General features: G+C 35.9%; 2 protein-coding genes across 3 annotated transcripts in view; both read right to left on the bottom strand.

Moving 5' to 3' along the window:
• Positions 1–22,719, bottom strand: part of LOC108978108 (glucose transporter type 1-like) — a 93,607-nt gene that overhangs the window by 62,062 nt on the left and 8,826 nt on the right. The window lies entirely within an intron of this gene.
• Positions 1–22,719, bottom strand: part of LOC108964965 — a 68,252-nt gene that overhangs the window by 36,729 nt on the left and 8,804 nt on the right. For both annotated transcript variants that reach the window (XM_018927059.1, XM_018927068.1), the window contains exon 2: positions 4,341–4,499. In XM_018927059.1, coding sequence (XP_018782604.1) covers positions 4,341–4,482 — 142 coding nt within the window. In that variant the 5' untranslated portion in view covers positions 4,483–4,499. The remainder of the gene's footprint in view (positions 1–4,340; positions 4,500–22,719) is intronic.

Here is a 22,719-nt window from a genome sequence, read left to right as displayed (position 1 = left end):
GTAATAATTTTTTTTTTTATTTATATTTTATTAGTTTTTTTTTATTGTTGTAGTATAACCAACGCGCAGAAAAAAACACAGAAAAGAAATAGAGAACGAGTAATTTGAATTGTGATTAGCATTTTTGAAGCAACATAGCTGATAATAATTATAATTGTTATTGTTTTTTGTCTCTTTATTTATATAACATACATGAATGTTCCAAAATTCAATCATGATGTGGGGAAAATACATATAGATTTAGTGAACCAGTTAAAAAAGCACAAAAACTCTTACAGCTTCATACGTTTTTAGCGAAGGCGCAGGCATTTAACGATTATGAAGTGAAAGAATACACAAAAACTTTTCAAAGCTCAAAAATCGCTGAGCAACTGCGCTCTGTAGGCAGCTGCTTACAAAAATATTTCAATTCAAAAACAATGAAAGTGATTTTTTTAAACGCAAAGATATAGGATTGTGCATTTAAGATCTTTTACTGAAAAATACAAGCAAGCATCACACTTTTTATTTGCTGATATTCCATGGCATTCAATGACAGTGAAAATTGTATGGAAATCACTTCAAAATAGCGAAAACGTGATAGATACGTATGTGTTATGACAGACTGCAGTTACGCTTATGTGGGTTTGTGTGAAATGTTGTCAAATATATAAACTGTATGAATAATGGTGTGTATTAAAAACATAAAAATAAGATGTCATTGCGTATACGCAACCTTAAGTCTAACATAAAAGTTGGATAGCCGGGGCGTATACGCAACTAGATGGTGTAATACTGATGGTGTTATAACTAAAGGGGAAAATATATGTATAATATATTCTATACTTTTTAATCGGGTTGTACTTGTGTAATTTTTTTTTTTTTAAGTAAAGTTATAATTTTGCATTAATATTTGAAACCTTTATATTTATACGCTCATATTATATTAGATATAACTTTTCACATAAAAACAATTAAAATATAGGTCAACTAGCGGTTGAATAAATAATAATATCTATTGCCCTGAAGTTTCAGTTAGCATAAGCATATGAATTTTGCAAGATCGTTTCATATGAATTCTTTGATATTTTTGGTATTTGAAGACGTTTTGATAACTAATACATATGTGACAATAAGTCACTATCTTTTAATATGACTTTTTTACCTTACTCTTAGGAGAAAGCATTTTGTAAGCGTTATTCACATTTTTAGAATATATTTCAGATGGCAAAGAATATTTGGTATTTGTTCTCGTTTGTCAAAACTGTTAGCTTTTGCAATGTTAAATTATCTCTTAAATTCAAGAAAAGAGAATTTTCTGTAGCAAAGGATACCCTAAAATACTTATCTGTTCTACTCAATATCACGAATTTTCGTAGTCCTATAAAATTGAATACACACCCGGTCACAAGTGTTACCTTCTCTTACGGAGAAGTGTGGGAAAGCGGCGGGGTGAACAGGAACGCAGGTATAAGCAACTATAACAGATGGTTCTAGGTTGATAATATAGTGGCAGGTGGTGGATTTTCAGCAAAATTAATTAACAGAATTGCCTGCCGTCTAAAAGAACACTGCAGTGTCTTCCAAGCGAAGATCGCAGCAATAAATGAGGTCCTTCTTATGAGGAGAAGGAGTGTGCACACAACTATGATTATGTTTATATAAACAGATAGCCAGACCGCTCTGAAATCACTGAAGTCTCCAAAATATTTTCGTTAATGGTTTTCAAATAATGCCATTAACTCTTAGAGAATCTAACATTCTATTTCACGATATACTTGCAATGGGTTTCAGGACATAGTGATATTGGTAGTAACTATAAAGCAGATAAACTGGCTAGAGCACACACCACCCTACTTGTAGATACATATTTAAATGACAAACATGCTATAAATATAACTGAGTCTCGGTGAAATCAATCTCTAACTTGCTCAATAAGCAGGCAAATATGGCATGAATGAAATAGGGACACACATGCCAACTATTAAGGTTCCAAATGAAAAAAAAATTATAGACGGGATGTGAAAAAATTCTATTCTAAGACTAAGACACTATATAAGGCCTATTATGGAACTGGCAAGAGGTAGAAGAAGAAGAGATTATAAAATGTCTTCTACGCAAATGAGAAGCAAGAGAGTGCGGAGATTTTAATCTCTGTGGCTTCGCAATGGGCTTTCTAAAGGTAGTGGTGCGTAGTCAGACAGCCAATATAACTACGTAGTTGTTAAAAAAAAACACGGTATGGAGTCTAAGCTCTGTGTTCGAATCTGCAAGAATATTCCCTAGAAAGCTTGACTTGTAATCTGAGCAATATATATAATTCAGAACCGTGTCCGATGACCACGCAGATTTGTTGTAAATTGCGAAAAGGAAATAAATGAACTATTGAATATTGAAGACAAAATATTTCCAGACACAATATTGAGCTTAACGTAGCTAGTTAAAAATGAAATTCTTTGAAAAAAATGAATCTTATGGCAATATTTTTATATGTAATTGTTATAAAATAAAAACAAATTCAATATAGATATTGAATTATATAAACTTGTATACATACTACTATGTAGTCTATTTGCAGTGGTTAGAGCTGCCTGGTGAGCGATTGTTGGTATATGTATAAGTACATATCTTCATCTAAAATGCAAAACAAAGTATCATCAAAACAATCCAAATTGAGTTTTTTATTGCCTACGATTCACTACATCAAATTACATATGTATATATAGCTGCCGCTCTCAGATATAACCAATATATAACTAATAACCTTATATAACCATTTTATAACCAAAACTATTTTCTTTTTATACTCTCGCAACAAAGTTGCTAAAGAGAGTATCATAGTTTTGTTCACATAACGGTTGTTTGTAAGTCCTAAAACTAAAAGAGTCAGATCTAGGGTTATATATATCAAAGTCATCAGGGTGACGAGTAGAGTTGAAATCCGGATGTCTGTCTGTCCGTCCGTCCGTGCAAGTTGTAACTTGAGTAAGCATTGAGATATCATCATGAAACTTGGTACACGTATTTCTTGGCTCCATAAGAAGGTTAAGTTCGAAGATGGGCGAAATCGGCCCACTGCCACGCCCACAAAATGGCGGAAACCCAAACCCTATAAAGTGTCATAACTAAGCCATAAATAAAGATATTAAAATGAAATTTGGCACAAAGAATCGCATTAGGAAGGGGCATATTTGGACGTACCTTTTTTGGAAAAGTTGGCGTGGCCCCGCCCCCTACTAACTTTTTTGTACATATCTCGAAAACTACTATAGCTATGTCAACCACACTGTATGGAGTCGTTTCTTTTAGGCATTTCCATATACAGTTCGAAAAAGGAAGAAATCGGATAATAACCACGCCCACCTCCCATATAAAGGTTATGTTTAAAATCACTAAAAGTGCGTTAACCGACTAACAAAAACGTCAGAAACACTAAATTTTACGGAAGAAATGTCAGAAGGAAGCTGCATCCAGGCTTTTTTTTAAATTGAAAATGGGCGTGGCGTCGCCCAATTATGGACCAAAAACCATATCTCAGGAAGTACTCAACCGATTTCAATGAAATTCGGTATTTAATATTTTCTTAACACCGTGATGACATGTACCGAGAGTATAAAATGTTCGGTGACGCCCGAACTTAGCCCTTCTTTACTTGTTTAATATGGGTGAGTTCTATTATATCCAAATTATAACCAATATATAACGGTTTTATAACCAAAACTATTATTTTTTAGTATATCGTTTTTCCTTCGCATGTAAACTTATGAAAAGTTACGTTATTTTGCATTTTAGCTGACGATATGTATGTATGTATGTCGAATGATATGTTGAAGAATAATATAAGCAACAATAAAAACACATCAATACATTATATAACAACAATTAGCGAAGGTATATAAAAATAACCAACAAATTAAAATCCAGATCATACAATTACAGAACCACTAAAGAAACTCTTGAAGAAGGCAATTAAAGCAAAAAAGATTAAATTCATTCAAGAAGCTAGAAAATAGGGGGTAACAAACAATTGGCTTAGCAAAAAGAAAAACTAAACAAAAATATCGCTAACCAAAATAGTTGAGCAAAAAAGCTGTCAAAATTACGAAAGAAAAAAACACTACGGAAAATTTGAGAAATAAATACAAAACAAAAAGTAGTCATAAAATAGCAATACTACCAAAACAGGAGGTTATGCAAAAAAAAAAAAAAAGAAAAAAAAACGAAAAGGACACACATTAATCAGGAAATCAAGAAAACACAGAAAATTGCATTGCATGCCCAAATATCCAAGCAGGACGTTTCAGATGATGGATATTAGTGCTGGGTGATTTACATTAAGTTGCTTGAAATATTTATCACACCTGGAAAAACCGTTAGCGGTTGAAGCACTTGTGTTGAACGCAGTGGCGGTGGCAGCGGCGGCAATTGTCCGAATGGATCCTGGCCGTTCGAAATGGAAGACGATGGTGGTGAGATCATCGATATATCACCGCTAGTCGCCATTTCATAATTGCGGCCAGCTGAAAGTAAACACACAGAGAGCAAAAAAATTACCAAAAACTTTATAAATGTGTGTTTAAACATTTGTTGTTGTAGAAATGAACTCAGGAGACAAACTGAGTTAGAAAAGAAACGTAACAGAAAACAAATTTCTACAAACAAAGTAAAAAAAAAAAAAAAATGAAAAGTTAAGTAGTAATTAGTAAAAATTAATTACCTCATTGAAATAAGTAATGTATGACATCTTAACCATATTCATTTTATGCCCGTTTCTAACAAAACCAAGATAGGCGAACTTTCCTCGAATTATGTCGAGTGGGTTCGATGGCAGGATGACAAAGTAATCTTGATAGTCGAAAAGAGGAAAGGGAAACTAGTCTCTGTCCTGTGGCAATCCTGCCAACGACCAGCGACATGAGATAGTTCGGACAAGCAAAAGTTCCTTCTAAACATGAAAATTCAAGCTAGCGGCTTTCATTAACGAGAAAGCATTAACGACTAAGCTAGTACGGCTACACTGATAACAATTATTATTATGCTGGCCTGTTTATGTTATATAGTATACTAAGCAATAGACCGACCACGCACGTTGAGAAAGGTATAAAAATCGCTCAACACCTCATTTGTGACACAATGCAAGGAGGCATGCTATGCCCTTTGCTTTGGGTCACCTAAATCAACGAATTAATATTTATATTTAACAGAGAGAAGTTTCGAGTCGTCGGCTAAGTCGACTTGCAGGTAGAAATTGTGTATTCTTGTCATATACGAATAAAAAGAAATGAAAAGGAAGACCAATTGGCTCGGGGTTGAAGCAGTAAACTCAAGTCATACTACAAAATTACTTTGGGCTAGTTAAATTGGTAATATTATCAAGGTAATCATAGAGCACAAACCATTAAGATCGCAGCTTCAGAAAATGGGAAAATTGGATTCGGCCGAAGGCAGGGCATCCGAAAAGTATTATGAGATGCTAGAACATTCCCAGCCTTTAGCCGGATGAGAGGGAATATATCCTACGGCTAACAATGTTCCAACTTAAGAGACATTGGGCAGTTGGGTTGGAAAAAATCAGGTATTTTATTAAATTAATTGAGTTTCAGCGAAATAGGCCATCTAAGTTACATTTAGGAATAATATTTGTAATATCACGCAGTAGGTACAATTTCGCACCACAATAATTTTTCTGGTACAACAAGTTCTAAAATTGGTTTAAAGCTTATTTCCAAGAAATCTTAGATACAACAGTAAAATCAGGCTGACGGCCTCGAAGGTGTTACAGAATAACGAATTTTTTAATTTTATTTAGTCTTCAAGGGACCCTCTTGAAACCCAGCATTCACGACGACGTCCAGCACGTAGTGAAGCAAGTAGCTGAAAGTGTACACGAAGCCCGTGGAGGATCGATTCGGAGCCGTTTGTAGCAACTCGGACGTCGAGATCTTATACTAAAAGCGTATCAAATACAATTTGTGCAAGAACTAAAGCGCTTGACCTTTCGAAGCGATATATAGTAGATTCGTTCTATAGACCTTCGAAAAGTTCCAACGCAAATCAGCGACGAGGCCCATTCTTGGCTCAATGGGCATAAACAAGCAAAATTGTCACATTTGGGACAAAGAGCAACTTGAAGAGATTCAAAATCTGTCATTTCATCTAGAAAAAACAACGATCTGGTGTGGCTTGTGAGACGGTGGAATCATCGGTCCATATTTCTTCAAAAATGATGATGAGAACGTAACCGTCAATGGTAAATGTTGCTCGAAATCGAAGCTCATGATCACGGCGACATTTGGTTTCAACAAGACAGTGCCACTTCTCAAACATCGCAACAATCCATTGATTGATCATTGAAAGAACACTTCGGTGGGCAGTTAATTTCACGTTTTGGGTTGGTCGATTAACCACAAAGATCGTGGGATATCACCCCGTTAGACTCTTTCTTGTTGAGGAATGTTAAGTATAGGCTTTATGCGAATAATCGCTCTTCGATTCAGGTCTTGGAGCAAAACATTATGCGTGTCATTCGCCCGTTATCTGTCGAAATGCTGAACCGAGTCATCGAAAATTGCACTCAACGGATGGACCATCTGGGACGTTGCCGCGTCCCAAGATCAAAAAAATCCCAAGATCATCAACAAAAAAAAAAAAAATTGCAAAGAATGTTCTTTCGATGATAATAAATATTTCTCATTAAATTTGAATTTTATGTATTTTGAAAATGCCAAATTTAAGTGCGTAAGTCCTTAAACTTACGAAAAATTATTAAAGAATGCAACCTCAGAGCATTTTTTTTCAGATTATGGTTATGCTTAAATTTTGCTGCATTCCATTAGGGCATAATCATAATGGTTTCTTATGCTTACCAAGCACTGCTTTGAGTAGCTTGTCACAGCTGCTTCCCGCTTAGACAACGCTTCTGGCTTAAGCGCTTTTTAAAGACGCTTTCCTCGAATGACGAACCGATTTGCTTGCGCTGCCAAGCAAATACTTGTAATTTCATCAATTTGTACTTTACACTGTTACCGCTGCCTCAGCGCTCTCAATCTGTCTTTACTTGCGGCATTTGTTACCTGCGGGCCATTAGGTCGCGTGCTGCATGTTCGCACGGCGTATTTTCGAAAGGGATGAAATCGGTTTAGATGATTTTGATTTGAAATGAACTTGAAGCCATAAAAAGCCCATTAGTGACATGGCAAATACGCGATGCCGTGGACGTTTACAACAACAACAACACGGTATACAAATATATGCAAATATTTGCGAGCGATTACGCATGCGACAACACATACATGCACCACCATGTATATGTATATGTGTGTGCGTGCGTGTTCGAATGAGATTTTGCGCAAGTATTAAGTTATGCAGTTAAGCATATCCGTAGCTTTTTATGGTGGTACAGCAGGTTTGCTTGTGTGTGTGTGTGTGTGTGACGTCGTCGTCGTTGCCATCAGCTAAACTGTCGGTAACCGCAGCTCCACTTTTCCACAACATTAACGCAAATTGCAAAGGATAAAAATTCAAAATCCCCCATTGAATTTGAATTGGAATTCCACGCATCGCTTTACCGCATGCACACATACGCACATACGGACGAGTAAAACATTTAACGTTGAAAATTTATGTTTTTTTTTTTACATTTTTTCATTTTTAGTGAAAACACGCTTATCGATTAGAGGGCAGGCAGTAGCAGCTATTGGATGCGCCAAAATTTACAAAAATTGTACGCATATGGTTTCGTATACAAATGGGAATTGCTTTGCTAAAAAACTGAGCAAGTAGTCATTTGTGGGTACATTAGGGTGGTTTTTGATATGTCATTTGAAATGTGTTAGGTTGAATTAATTTAATAAAAAAAAAAAATACTCTGCTCTGCTTCCCCGATATTTTATTGAAGAAAACATTAGTGGGTTCGCAAACGATGCCAAAAAATGGAATTAAGTCATGAACGTAAAAAAGATAAATACAGAAATCTGTCGATAAATTGAAACAGAGTTGGCTCTAACTATAAAAGATCCGAGAAAAACAGCTAAAACAATTTAGTGTAGAGAAAGAACCTGTCAAGTATGAGGGAATTGCGATTTATGTCAAGAATTTTCAAAATAATGAAACTATTTTGTCTACTTTTATCAGTGAATTTGACTTAAAATTTTACATAAAAAAAAAACAAAAAAAAAAAAAAAATTTTGCAATATATAAGGCATTCTGCCGGCCGCTCATTGGTCGCCTATATGTAGTGAAAGGACAGGTAGTCCCAACTTTATTCTAGGTACTGACTGTAGCATGTTAATCGCCTGCTTATCCAGAATCGAATTGACGAGTAGAACCAGATAAATTAGTCTGTGACACTCTCTATTTATTGCGAACTGCACCTTTAACTGAAAGAGATCTATTTTTCTTCCACTAACAGAGTAGATGATTATCATATTTATCTAAAAGTGATCAAACAATGAGCATGGATTTTACACATTATATCTAGTAATCAGGAAGTTAGCAAATGTACAATAAAAAGCGTCTGAGTTGGTTCTTATACAGCTTTTGTCTTGAATTAGATTTGGAAAAGAGCGAGTATTGCATTATAAAAATATACTGAATTTCCAGTATCCAAAGATTCAGCGAATTCTCGATAAAACCGAATTATGTGGTTTCTTGTATTGATTCAATCTTAAGCGGAGTAGCTCTTTGATATATCTGTGCAGAAAATAGTTCAAACATGTCTTAAATCCTATTTTATATAGTAATTTAAGTTCCTAGACCCAAATAGCAACATGATGAATTGCGTTCCAAGTGTCATACCCTAATGATCGATATCGACTAACCTAAATGTAAATACCGTTAAGACAGATATGACACTCTATACAAAGAGTACAATATTTCGACATGAAAACCGCCGATGTTAGACGGCATAGAGTTCTACCCAACCTACCACCAAATCGAAATTACAGTGGAAAGCTCGGCAGGGAAACCAATTCTAAGATTGAAAGCGCTAGGAGAGCTTTGAGCAAGAATCTTCGAGCACGGCTCTATAAGCAGGTCATGTGTAGACCACATACCTTTATGCTTGATCTGTGAGAGAAGACTTCAAGTTCCACTACAAGACAGGCGCACGCGAAGAACTAGCAAAGCTTACAATATCTATACAGAAGAGTCCAAAATTAGTGATGGAGTGACCTATTATGTAGACCTAAATTTCAAATGAACCTTCAAGTTGTCGTAATATGTATTAATAGTATCTTATCGGCAAAAGCCTTCGCAATCAGGAAGATTGCTGAAATAGCTGATAATGCAAGAAACGACGTCACATTGCGTCCGAGAATTTTATTCGAAACAAGAGGCAATAGACTGGCAATAGATGGCTACCAGAAAAAGGCTACATATGTACTGGGTTCCAAGCACTTCGGAAAACGAATAGGCAGAAGTGGTTGTTAAAAGTAAAATCCACTTGGCCACTTAACTAGTTCAGAAGAAAATCTCTGAAAATGATACACGATGAAATTACCGGAAGGGCTGACAGACGGATCAGGGTGAGTTCGAATGCCTAAAGCACATGCAGGTTCATCAAGCTCATGTATAAAGGAACTGAAGGAAAAAATACACGCTTTTTACTTACATTATCTCAAAAAGACTGGGGGAAGTTGTTAGCTTATCACGGGTGTAAATTTTAACCCGTCATCACATCCGAGTCCTTAATGTGTTATATGGGAAAAAAGCACGAGGCGAAGCTGGACCATATCTTCTGCTTCTATCCGGCCCTACTTAGAATTATGTCAACTCAGGTATCAAAAATAGATATGAAATCTCTATTAAACTTCGCTAACAACGTTGGAGACCTGTACAACGTAGGCTTCAGCTCGTATTAACATGAACTACATCAGGCATTACAAAAGACCTGTACGTCTGTGTATGGCGTGACAGCTAGACAGTATAACCTAACCTTAGCCAGATATAATATTAATTTAACAGTGGACGCTTAAAAGTGGTTATTACTGAAGAAATATCAAAAAAGTTCCCAAAATAATTTCGGATGCCCGTAAAGTGAAGTTGTTCGTGAGAGCTGAGACTCTTAAGACTTCAACGGAACGTAGTGGATATCCGAGTGGACTGCACACAATGAATCCGCTCCAAAGCATGGAAAACTCAACACGCAAGAGTCGGCTGGCAGGGTTATGGCGTTTGTGTTTGGGGTGTGCATGGAATAATTTTTATTGACTACCTTGAAAAAGAAAGGACTATGAATAGCGACTATTACATAGCGTAATTGGACGCTTTGAAGGTTGAAATCACCACATTTTAAGAAAAAGAAAAGCTTTGGAAGGCTGTGGACTTATTTAATAAAACTATTAAAAAAATGTTTTACACAGTGAAAAAAGAAAATTTTTAGGAGCAAAACTGTCACAATTAATATAGATAAAAATTCCTTATAATATGCTAAGAGGCATTTGTGTGCGAATTATGCTCTGTTGCAACTTTAAAAACCGTTTTAGTTCTTTTCGTTTTTCAGGGTGTGGTTTTGAACGCATTGCCAAAAATTAAAATCGCAAAAAATCGGCAATAAAAACAAATTCTACTGCAATATCCATGCATTAGCGGTTGTACAGATTGGCGGTCGCGTCGGTTGAAGCAAATCGAATGTGTGGCCTGGAGAGGAGAGCAGAGCGCACACACTAAACCGTAGCAGGTGAAGTTGATAGTGCCAAAAAGCAGGTCACGTTGCTCTATTGGCACATTTTCAGCACACACTAAGTATATACATATATGTATGTGAGTATATAGCGGCATGCGTGCGCTTCACAATGCTATTCATGCCAATATATAAATGCGCATGTATGTGTGTGCTTGCGTTTAGGGCGCGTAATTTATGTAAGAAGCACTACGCTTGGTTTCCATATCATTTTGTGAATTCAAAGCCATTTCACCCACAAAAGGGTTCACGCCAACTGCGTATGCCTAACGGTCATATCATATAAGCTGTATATTAAGGTCTTTTTTGAGGTTTTTTGGTTTTTTTTTTTTTAATTTTTCAAACCGCCTTGCATTTGTTAAAAATCACAAAAATGCAAAGCATTCGCTCGGCTATTTTGGCGCTAAAACTGCGAGTGCGAGCATAAAAAACGTTCAAAAAAAAAAAAAAAAAAAAAAAAAAAAAAAAAAAAAAAAAAAAAAAAAAAAAAAAAAAAAAAAAAAAAAACAACGCACGAAATAAACCAGGCCACAATGGCTGACGCAAATATGCCCACACACACACACATACATACGAGTTAACTTATGCATGCGCACATGCATACTGTTGGCCAAACGCACTCAATCACTCCCACCGGACGTTGAACGGCCGCCATATGCGCTCAAATGTGTATTAGTAAAGGCATTTGTGTGTCTGCGCTTCCTTTTTGTATGCTTGTGTGTGTGTATATGTTAAATAACTGTCGGTTCGGTGCGGTCTTCAAAACACGTTTATGCCATATTTAACTGAAAAATTATTGGTTTGTGGCAACGACCTTATTGTTATTGCAACGGCACCTTTCGCTTCGTTTTACACTGTGTGGCGCTACACGGCGTATGACTTATATATTTTAAGCATTTTAATGCTTTTTGGCAACATGTAAAAATATGCAAAAATATCCCGACATTTTAGTACGTCTATGAATGGGAGTGGTAGCATGGAACGTGAGTTCACAAGAAGGTTGAAAAAATAAAGGTGGCGGTTTTGAAAAATAGTGGCCTCTGCATTAAGTAAAAATAAATACAATATAATAGAAGCTCTCTAGACAATATAATAGCTATATGCTATAGTGAAGCGATCTGAATAGTTTCTTCGTAGATCGCAACTTTAGCTTCTCGGGAAGAAACTTTAGTGTCATAAATTGAGTGAAAAATCCCCATATACTCAGCTATATAGAAAGATGGATATGGCTATGCTGACTCAGCTCGTCGTGCTGATCATTTATAGATTTATATTTTAAAGCGTATCCGAAGTTTCTCTCTGACTATTACAAACTTCATGGAAATTTTAATATATTCTGTTTAGGGTACAAATATTCAAAATCAAGCCTTTAAATAGAGTGATTCTCGCAGCTTTCTGCATTCTATCATGAATATTTGCCGGATATTTAAATTGTCAATAAAAATACCAATAACAATTTGGCATGTCTACATGAAGAAATTGCTCTTATGGGATGAGATTTTTGAGTAAAACTGTACTTTTACATTGTGACATGAAGTAGCAAGCCACTATCCAAATTCTTCTCTACAAAATTCTCCTCGTATAAATTTTACTTTTAACGAATATCAAATATTCACTTTCCGGAAGATATTTTATGGCCAAAGAAGTAGTGAGGTGGAAAGAAATTCAGTATACCCGAAGACTTGTACTAAGTAAGAAAAAGCATGTTTTGTTGGCTAATGATTTATTTGTCACTAACAATTTATTGAAACGTTATGATCAAAATTTTGCGATTGTTACATTTTCTTGGATAATCAAAACCGTGTGAAGAAGTTCACACAACTGAGTAAAGTTCTCTAAGCGCCATATGACTCAAACAGCTCACCTCTTCCGATCTTTGGCCAGCTTTGCTCTGCGGAGCCAAAAAACCATCCGTATGAAGCCGCACCGAGCTTGTGCGCTGCGTTTGAGACTCACCACGTAAAAAAACACTTCCAAAGAATGGTCACAATAGCTCAGATTAGAAATCCCATTTTGATCTCAACCATGACAAACGCATTAAGGATTCCGATTCAAGGGCAGGCACCTCGAATGTATGGTTTTCTGCCGAGCAGTTTGAGGTTCTCGTAAGGCAAGGACTGTGGCGAGTAAATTCTTGTGGCATTTAATAAAGGGGCCATATAAAGGAGCGCAAATACGGTCTGGAATTCGTTGTAGGAGAGAGACTCCGTCGCCGATTTTACCCAACATATCAGTCAATCAGTGAGGTCTAGTAAGTCACGTTTCTAATGACAGAATGCTCTTGTGCCGCCAATAAACCTAAAATGTAAACGTAAAATATTTTCGGACTTCCGTCAGATTTTATAGCGCATCTATCGGCCAATGTTTAAGAAATCTGAATGAAATGCAGAAACAATATTTTTCTAGTAATAAGGTATCCTCTTGTCAAAAATGTGTGAAATCATTGTAGTATTTCTCCTAATCGCCAGCGGATTCTCAAACTTCCGCTTGACTTCATACCTTATACATATATTGGTTGGGTTAGGTTAGGTTAGAAGGCTGATCAAAGTTCACAAGTGCACTGTCATATGTAGTTCCTTGCGAAGCCATAGAAAAGAAGGACCTTTGTTCGAACTTATAAAATATTGCTCAATCTTTGAGATGTGTTAATAAATGATAATAATATTTCAACTATTTTTATAGGAATGAGCAACCATTGACTTCTTTCGCCTCTGCTAACAACAAAATAATTTTCACCGGCTTATATTTGGTATTAGTATAACCAAAAGTCATGTTTCTCATTCCAAGTCGAACAATTTCTTCCACGAGTAACAGTTGGCAATGGCGAATATTTCAACCAATCAAGCGAGTTTTTCAACAAAAAATGTCTGCAGCAGTACTTTTTAATTAAGCGTAAACTCAAAACTCAAAAAACAAAGATCCTGTCAACTTTTCTAGTATGTACTGTACATTCAAGTGCTTTTAGTTGTATATTTTTTGCATTAAATTCACTTATAAAAATATACATTTAAATGTCGCTTTACTCTGTGTAGACATACATACATATGTATAYGGTATTGCTTTCATTTCCCATACACAATTTTACACACATACATACTTATAAACATACGCCGTCATTCCTACTTTTCGCTTACAAATTAAGACTCACACAACATGGTATTTAAAAAGTTAATTAAAAACGCTTTGTCTGACAAAACGCAAGCATTTAAGTGCACATGTAACCCACACACGCGCTTACACATACACGTACACGAGTAGGTAAACATTTTTGCACTTACCCGGAAACAAGCTGATTACTGATTCGTTCGACACACAAAAGTGATTTCAGCGATTTGTATATGATTTGCCGTTGAAAGCTGAAAATAAATGGCGACAGCGACTGCTAAATCAAGCGTTCATTCGCCTCTAATTTCAATGCGACAGCTGTGGCATTGCGTAACACAGCGCGCGCATCAAAACAAGCACACAAATGTTGCGGCAGGACTGCAGCGAATGCAAAGTAAACACAAGCGCACACGCATACATGCAAACGGCTAAGGTCTTTAACATATTTAAAAGCTAAAAGCCTTCACTGTTCAACACACACATATCACTTGCCAAGCGCCCATGTGCTAGTGTGCCGCCGCAACGCTTTTAAGTGAATTGAATGCAACCTTTGCCGCAGGCGCCAAGGATAACCGTTGCTTGCCTGCCACAGCGCGCTACATACACAGGCGTGTCGTAAGCGCCCGGTAAGCGCGCTCACACCTACTTTCAATTGCTTAACACGCTTCTAATTTTGCTGGCTTGCTGACTTTTTGCGCTGTCTTTAGCGCCTTTTGTGCGCGCGGCCACGGCCGCTGCTGCCGCATGAGTGTTTTGTCTTAGCACAGAGCAAATTCGCCAACAAATCGAGTGTAGCCACGTAGGCGCACCAATATTAACACATTCAAACGCGCGCACATACACACCCACACCTTGCGCGCAACTTAACGGTAACACACATGCAAAGCGCACACGCACGAGGTCCTTAACCTCTGGCGGTTGAGGTCGCCGCAATTGCAGATATTAGCCGCATCACAGTTACTTTCACATTAGCAACGGCATTGACATCAACGGCACGCCCGCGCGGCAAGGCGTTTGAGTGTCACTCATTCACTGAACCACCGCGCGCCGCATGCGGCCATGTGTGTTAGCCCATCGGGGCAGCGGCGTCATTTATGGCAGCTGTGGCATCGACGTGGCTGCTTCTATGTCAATGTTGCTTCATTCAGTTTCTCTTTTACTTTTCCCCCGCCACATTAACATTTGCAAGCGCATGCACGCACACACACGCATCACACACTTATGCTGCTGCGTAGTTTTGTATATCCGCATGGCGTAGCATATATTCAGGCGCATTGGCAATATGTGCTCAGGCATCTCTTGAGTGACAGGTTTGTTTGCACTGTTTGTCTGTTTGTTTTCATTGCGTTCTTCCGCAAAGCTTGATGAATAAAATTTCTGCATGCAAAGCGTCAACTTTGTCACAAGCGCAAACACACACACCCACGCGCGCATTCATTGCTTTAGTGACACAAATGCTTTTACAAAATTTCAGAAACACACACACACACATGCATACAACTTTATACATAGATAAATACATATGGACGCGCTGACTGATTGACTGAGTTGACTAGTCGCTGGGTGGCGCTGCTGGCTGGTGGTCGCCGGCGGTTGCTTGGTGGGCTGGCTGGTTGGCTGCGAGGCCGTAAAGTGGAAAAGTGGCAAAGTGGAAAATGGAGTTGAGTCATTGCAAGTTGCAAAGTTGTGTAAAAAGTCGCAAAGCAAATATTTGCACAAATTGCGTTGTTGAGGTTAAGTTCTATCCGCAGTCGTGAGTTCATCCTTTCACCCAGCCAGTCAACCAAGTAGCTAAAGAGCTATTTACACAGATATATGGGGGAGTATGTGTTTGTGTGCGTTTAAGTGTTGCACAGTGGAGCCAAATTATGATAAATGTTAAATTAATTAATTTAAAAAAATATATATATTAAATAGTGTTGCCACCTATCAAAGGTAAAATTTGAAAATTACAATTTTTTTAAACTTTAAGCAGTTTATAAATCCATATGATGTTTTTCTTATAATCTTTAGAAAAGTGTTGCCACCTATCGAAAAAATTAAAATAATAAAATTTATGTAAAATTTAAACTGTTTAAGGAACCATATGACTTTTTGCGCATACTTTTTAAAATAGGGTTGCCACCTGTCACAAAATATCAAACTAAAGGAATAAAATAAAAATTTTCCAAATATTCAAGTAACTCGGAAAGAACTTAGAGAAGAATTCAATTCAATAAATTATTTAATAGAGTTGCCATCAAACGAAAAACTAAAAATTAACAAATGAACAGTTTATGTAAAATTGAAACAGCTTAAAATATCCTGCGAAATTCTTTCCGTAAAATCTGTATTACAAATATATTTTAGTATAGAGTTGCCACCTGACAAAAATTATAATATAATTATAATTATAATATGAAAATATAATTTCCAACAAGTTTTTTAAAGAGGTTAATGAAAACTCTGAGCCAATGAACATTTTAGTTAATTAATTTTTATATTTATCGATAATATTGAAATGTACGAGTAAGCCAAAAATATCGATACCAATTAAAGGTAACTAACTAAAATGTTTGTAAATTGTACGAAGTTTATATAAGTCTGTAAAGTTTTTTTCTCCAATATTTTGGCATAAAAGAATTTAGGAACATTGATGCCACCTGTCGGCAAATATACCACTAAAAAATCAAAATTTGTACCAAATAAACGATTTTCGAAACTTTTCGAAAAACTTAGCCGAGAACGAGCATATGTTTTAATATATTATAGGACAGAGTTGCCATTTATCAAAATATAAAGCTCACCATATAAGACATGTTAAACATTTTGGGGATATATCTCTAGAAACCTTTAGTAATGAAAATTTTTATGGCGGAATCGATTATGGATGTAAGTCAATATTTGAACAGTGTTGCCAACTAAGAAAAAGCTAAATATTAAAAAATTTATAAGAAACTAACCTAGTTATTAATTGATTTCGCAGAAGTATTTGTGAAGTCATTTAGTTCAATGAACTTTAGAACGGAGCTGCCATCTAACGAAAAAGTATAAATCATCATATACGAAATATGTATAAAATGTTGAACGTTGGTTGGAAATATAAAGCGTACATATATATACGTTTGCTTTGATAGAGTTGCCATATTCGATATAGTAAATTATACAAAAAATTTGCATGAATATTCCTTTAATGGTCTATAAAAGATTTAATAAAAGTAACTGGGCAATTCTTTATTTCAAAATATTTTTAAACAGAGTTGCCAACTATTACACATACTGAAATATAATCCTAATCCGAAATTTCGACGCTTTCGGTTTCTAATTTTAATATATAAAGAACTTCGACTTTCCGATTTGATTAATTAAGCTCTGGTTGTTTGACTAATAGTAAGACCACTGTGCATATTCTCTCTCTCTCTCTCTCCCTCTCTACTTCCACTAGCTGCCATATACACACATACTTGTACTACTTAGACATATTTGAATGTTGCTGAATGTGTCTATTTTGACTTCATCTGCTCGTCATGATTGCTTCGGCCACGAGAAGATAATGGCATGCATTTACCACCGATGCACCGATTGTCGTACCAAGCGAAACAACGGCACTTTAGCTTTGGTCAAAGAGTGAGCTCAAGAGTTGACAAAAAACAACTTCTGCATTTCCCAAACACACAATACTTGACAAAACTTAACTGGGAATTGTGGATTGCTAGTTTTCCGCAGCGCACATGTGTGTGTTGCACGCCAAAGTGCGAGAAGCTTGGAGGCAAATTGTGTGCTCATTTTCAAATATACTATATTGCTTTTAATTTAGACTGCGTGTGGAGATTTTTGTGAAAGTTGAATATAAATTAAATGACTGCAAGCATTGAAGTTTAAGTTATTGTAAGCATATGTATATATGTGATTGTTAAAGAAATAAATGTGGTGAACGCAAAATGTGGCACTCAGCATAGAGAAGTATTATTACAGTCAAGAGAAGAGCAGTATGAAAGAAGACAGACTCCAGATACCAAGCTGGAGATTAAAACAGGTAACCTTGGTTTAGCCGTACTGATTGATATTCAGCAATGCAAAACAATATCTCTCTTAAATAGCTTCGTGCTAGAAGTCCGGTTTAAGAGGAAAATGAAAAGATCATCTCTTAATATGTGTCTGGCTGACGCTAGCAAAATTCGATTTTCTTTTAGAAAAGTTTCCAAAGCAGCTTAGTGGTTGCTTGACTAAGCATTATTTCAGCACCCGTCATAGGTGGACAACTGAAAAGAGAAAATACTTCACGTTTGACACTTTTTCTTCGATTAAGATGAAAACCCAACAATAGGAACGCCGAAAACTTGAACATTAATATTTTGTTCGAGCCAAGGGCTGTCAACTCGGCACCATGCCTTAAAATTACTTAATGTTTTCTGCCGCAGCAACGACAACAACCACGGAGCTTGCTATGGGAGTGGCGTTATAAAACAATCTTCGGAATGTAAACAATGCTAAAGTGATGGATTACTTTATGCTACATTCTATATCTAAATCGTATCTAAAATCATACAAAATAAAGCCTTTCCATTGAGCTTACGGTTAAGAGCATTTGCAGCTGCAGTACACTAGAACTACTAGCCATTAATTGAATATATTCTTGTAGATGCAATAACTACCAATGCAATAACCTGCCCATACATTGCTTAGCGGATAATTTTGAAAGGGTCATGAGGTATACTCGAATCACTCAATCAATTGACTTCGAGCTTAAACTCTATAACCGGCTACAGGTTCTCAAACCTTAGCACATTTACAATTTATTGTCAACTTAATTGCTGTATATGCTTATGAACTCTTTAGCTCCAAGTGAAAATAGATTTAACAGATCAGTTTACCGTATCGGAAAGACAAAAGTCAACTTCGCTCACTTACAGATATTTACCAAAGCAGAAAACCACTGAAAAACCCAAAAAAAAGTGTCTGCAATCAAAAAGTCTACTCAATTGCAAGTAATTTAATTTAGCCATTAGAAAAATAGTAAAGAAATGACAAACTTCGAAAACAATTAAGAAAATTGTGGAAGAAAATGCCAACATAAGAAGTCTAAAAGCAAATAATTAAATAGAAACGAAAATTAATTTTTTTTTTAAATTTTTTTTTGTTTTTTAATACATTTCAGAAGAATTTACTTGAATTGTACAAGAATTAAGGAATAATTTTTGCGAAATTGGATATATAAGCGAATTGTTTTGTTTATGCGCCAAAAAGTATGCAATGAAGTTTCATAAATCTTACAGTAAAGCATTTGCTTGCTTTTATATGGATATGTCAGCGTGTGCGTGTAACAGTTTATAGAAATATGTGTTGATTGATGCCACTGATCCCACTTGATTGGGTCAAACTTAATTGAAGCGAATAGCGCTGGGTGGGAGGGGGGTGGATGTTCCATGGAAATTAAAACATAACTGCATTCAAGTGCATTTGCGTATGAATAATTTTTCAGATTACAATAGCTAGAGATTTGTAGGCAGATGTGCAATTGAGTGTTAGACTTTGTGCGTAGCTGTGTGCATATGTGCGTCTGCATGTAGGTATGAGTGGCAATTTATTGTTCTAAAGGCGCGGGGAAGTGCGTGCGAATGAATGTGAGTAGTAAATTTGTGAGAAATAGTACGAAGAATCGTATAAAATATTATTTCTGAAGTAATATTTTTTTATAAAGCCTAAAGCTTTATATACATATATGAAACTTAAGTTTGTAAGATTTTCAGAAAAATTATTTGAAATAAAATGAAAAATTTTAACTCATATTGATCGTGAAAGTAAATTATTTTCATAAAAATGTAATAATAAGGAACAGTCCTTATTTAAGTGTTACTTTAAGCGCCTTTTAACCCATTACTCCCCCAAAAACTAGTTCCCCCAGCAATCAGTCGCCTTTTTGTAAGCTTTTTCGATTCTATGTTGGGTTAAAAGCCCTGAGTGATTTATGCTTTTATTAACGCTAGATTGTTTCTTCATCCATTCAAGCATTCATTTATTCATTTAAACAGTCGAACGAGCAGTCAATCATTTATCGTTTGCTTTTCACTTTATATTGCACAGAAAAGCACACACACACGCAGGCAAGCAAATACATCGTCACACACACATTCATTTATACAAATACAAATGGAATTGTGAAAGCATATATTGTATTTTAGTTAACATTTGCACTTTTATTTAATCAAGTACATTTGTAATTTGTCCACACATACATATGCATATATGCTCTATGTGCGCGTGTGTTTGCTGCTCAACACACTCCATATGAACAAAGCAAACACTTGCTGTCTCAATATTGCGTATTGTTTGCATTGGAAATTGTCATTTAATTTTTATGAATGATTGTTAAAATAAAATAATTTAAATGCAAATCATTTATTTTGCATCAAATCGTTTACTTTTCGTTTGGTTTTTTTTTTTTTTTTTTTTTCTAGAAATGTTAAAAAAAATTGAGTGGCCTAAAAAAATGTAATAGGAAAATGTGTGCTGAAATATATCCATAAATAGATATTGTAAAAAAAAAAAGAAAAAATTATTTTAGTGGATATTTTGACATGCTTGATTGTGCTTATTCCGATCTCATATTCATGGAGCGCGTTATAACTACGATGAGACTGGGGTTCATAAGTATAACAGGCAAATAAGTAAACAATCATCGTATTGGAGGGAAAAAAACGTTTTTTTTTTCGATACTCGTGGTTTGGTGCATCATGAATTTTTTCCATAGGAACAGACAGTGGTCGATCCACGATCCTGAACAAATCTAAAGCCAAAAACGCCATGAATACCATCAAACACCATATTTTCCAAATTTGGCTCTGTGTGAAATTTTTTTTTATTCCCCAAACGGAAATTGCCCCTCCATGGAATACGTATTCAGACGATCGAAGAGATAAAAAAAAAAATTCGATGATTGAGCTGAAGGCTATACCAAAAAGAGTTTTAAAAGTGTTTCGAGAATTGAAAATATCGTTATATGTAGGTATATTACATCTGTTGGGAATTACTTTGAAGGTGACAAAATAAATATTGATGAATAATCCGGGTACTTTTTTGTCACAATGTGTGCTATAGTGATTCAACCTGACATTGTTTTTCGCCGATCGCACTTTTGCCTCGGACAACTCTAAATTTCATGAAGACATATATTTTGCCAAAAGAATTAGTTTCCCATATAATCACTTGCAGCAGCTATATGCTATAGGGATCCGTTGTCGGCGATTCCTACAAATTATCGGTTTAATGATAAAGAAAGAACGTGTCAAAATCTAATGAACTAGTTAGAAAATCTATGCAAATGGTCTTGACACAGGGGTAAACTGAGTCACTTAGACGGCTGAAGATTGAAGGTACTTAAGCCTTGAACTTACAAGGCCACAACAGTTGAGTGTTGAGCTGTTTCTACTCACTATAGAAAAACCTGAAAAATAGAGTTTTGACTTCATGATCAAAAGATGAGTTTTAGAGCCAAAACGAGTGAGAGATTTGCGAATGTTCAGGCATCTGTGCACTTCTATGCCCAGATTATTTGAGAATGATATCAACTTTCGCGATGAAACAGCTTCCGGCGATATCTATGCGTACCACTTTCAGATTGACATTCAGTGGCATGGTCAAAGTGTAATTTAGTGTACCATACATGCGGATCGTCCAACGCTCTCGAGTTTCCTTGCAAGTTTGGTATTTTCTAGGGTTCTCCACCACACAAAGACCCTATAGAACATAATTAATGGACTAGGTTCTTCTGCAGTAGTATAAGACAACCAATGCATTCTTTGATCACCCCGCTTAAATGAAAACTTCTTATCTAGGATGAGCACTAAACACTTCATTATGTCCTCGGTTTATAGGCTGATACATCTCATCCGTGGCAGTGGTTCCTAAGGAATCTTCTTTTGCCTAGTAAAGAAAACCATCTTGATGTAATTTTTGTTTAATTATGAGGCCACTTACGGCCGTCCAATTGGTTATTACACAGAAATACCCTTGCATCAACCAATACACAGTAGTCAAGAACTTTCTTTTCTGCATGAGTTCTTCATCGTCTGCATAGGCAATCACCTGGAGACTACGATTTTCAAGTTTCTTCATTCAGGAGTTCGGTCACACCCAAGATTCATAGAATAAGAGAGAAACTCCAACTTATGGAGTGCGCTTACTCACATGCCACCGAGCATGTGCGTTACTCCATTCCGTCACGACTTCACTCTGTCGTACAGAAGACTGAAAATGAGGTGTTTGTTGTTCACTTCAGAGGACTTCTATCAAAATATATATTATATGATATGATAAAGCTAAAATCTTCTCTTGGAGCGTTGAGAATAATTGTATACAGGTAAATTGTGTACAGGTCTTCGCTTTCCACATACTGAGTACTGAATTTGAGAGCTTTTCGAATTTTTCTGGACAAAGATTTTGAATATACTATATACGATAGTAAGAATTAAATAGGTGAACTGTTATTGCCTTTTTGTGCTTCTGTATGAAGAAGTTATGTAAATGCTTCATTTAGTTAAAAGGAGAAAGATCAAATATTTTGCTAAGAAGCTTAAAAGCTTGCCATTAGCTCTGATTACAAGAAGTTGTTGATGAATACTCATCTTTATCTTAAGCTTATCTTAGGAAATCTAAGGTTTTTTAACCAAAATAAAAATTGCAACAATTTTAGTTTAACATGATTTTCATTATACATATGTCAAAACTTAAAGCTCTCTTAACATCAAAACATAGAAGCATTTCCTGGAAATGCAACTTATATCTCGATAATTCACAAGCATTCACTCAACTCTAGAGCACTACAAATAATAAATATGGCACATAATTTACGAAATCACAATTAACACCTACGATGTGGCAGCATTTGTCGCAATAACACTCAAGTTGCGTCGTTGCGTCATGTAATGAACACATGTGCGACCCGAAGCACTCAATAGATTTGGAATGTCGATAAA

This window comes from Bactrocera latifrons, unplaced genomic scaffold, assembly GCF_001853355.1.
Source record: "Bactrocera latifrons isolate USDA-ARS-PBARC rearing strain unplaced genomic scaffold, ASM185335v1 scaffold_1, whole genome shotgun sequence".
NCBI classification, from domain to species: domain Eukaryota; kingdom Metazoa; phylum Arthropoda; class Insecta; order Diptera; family Tephritidae; genus Bactrocera; species Bactrocera latifrons.
Note: the sequence above shows the minus strand (reverse complement) of the source record. Positions and strands in the feature narration are given on the sequence as shown.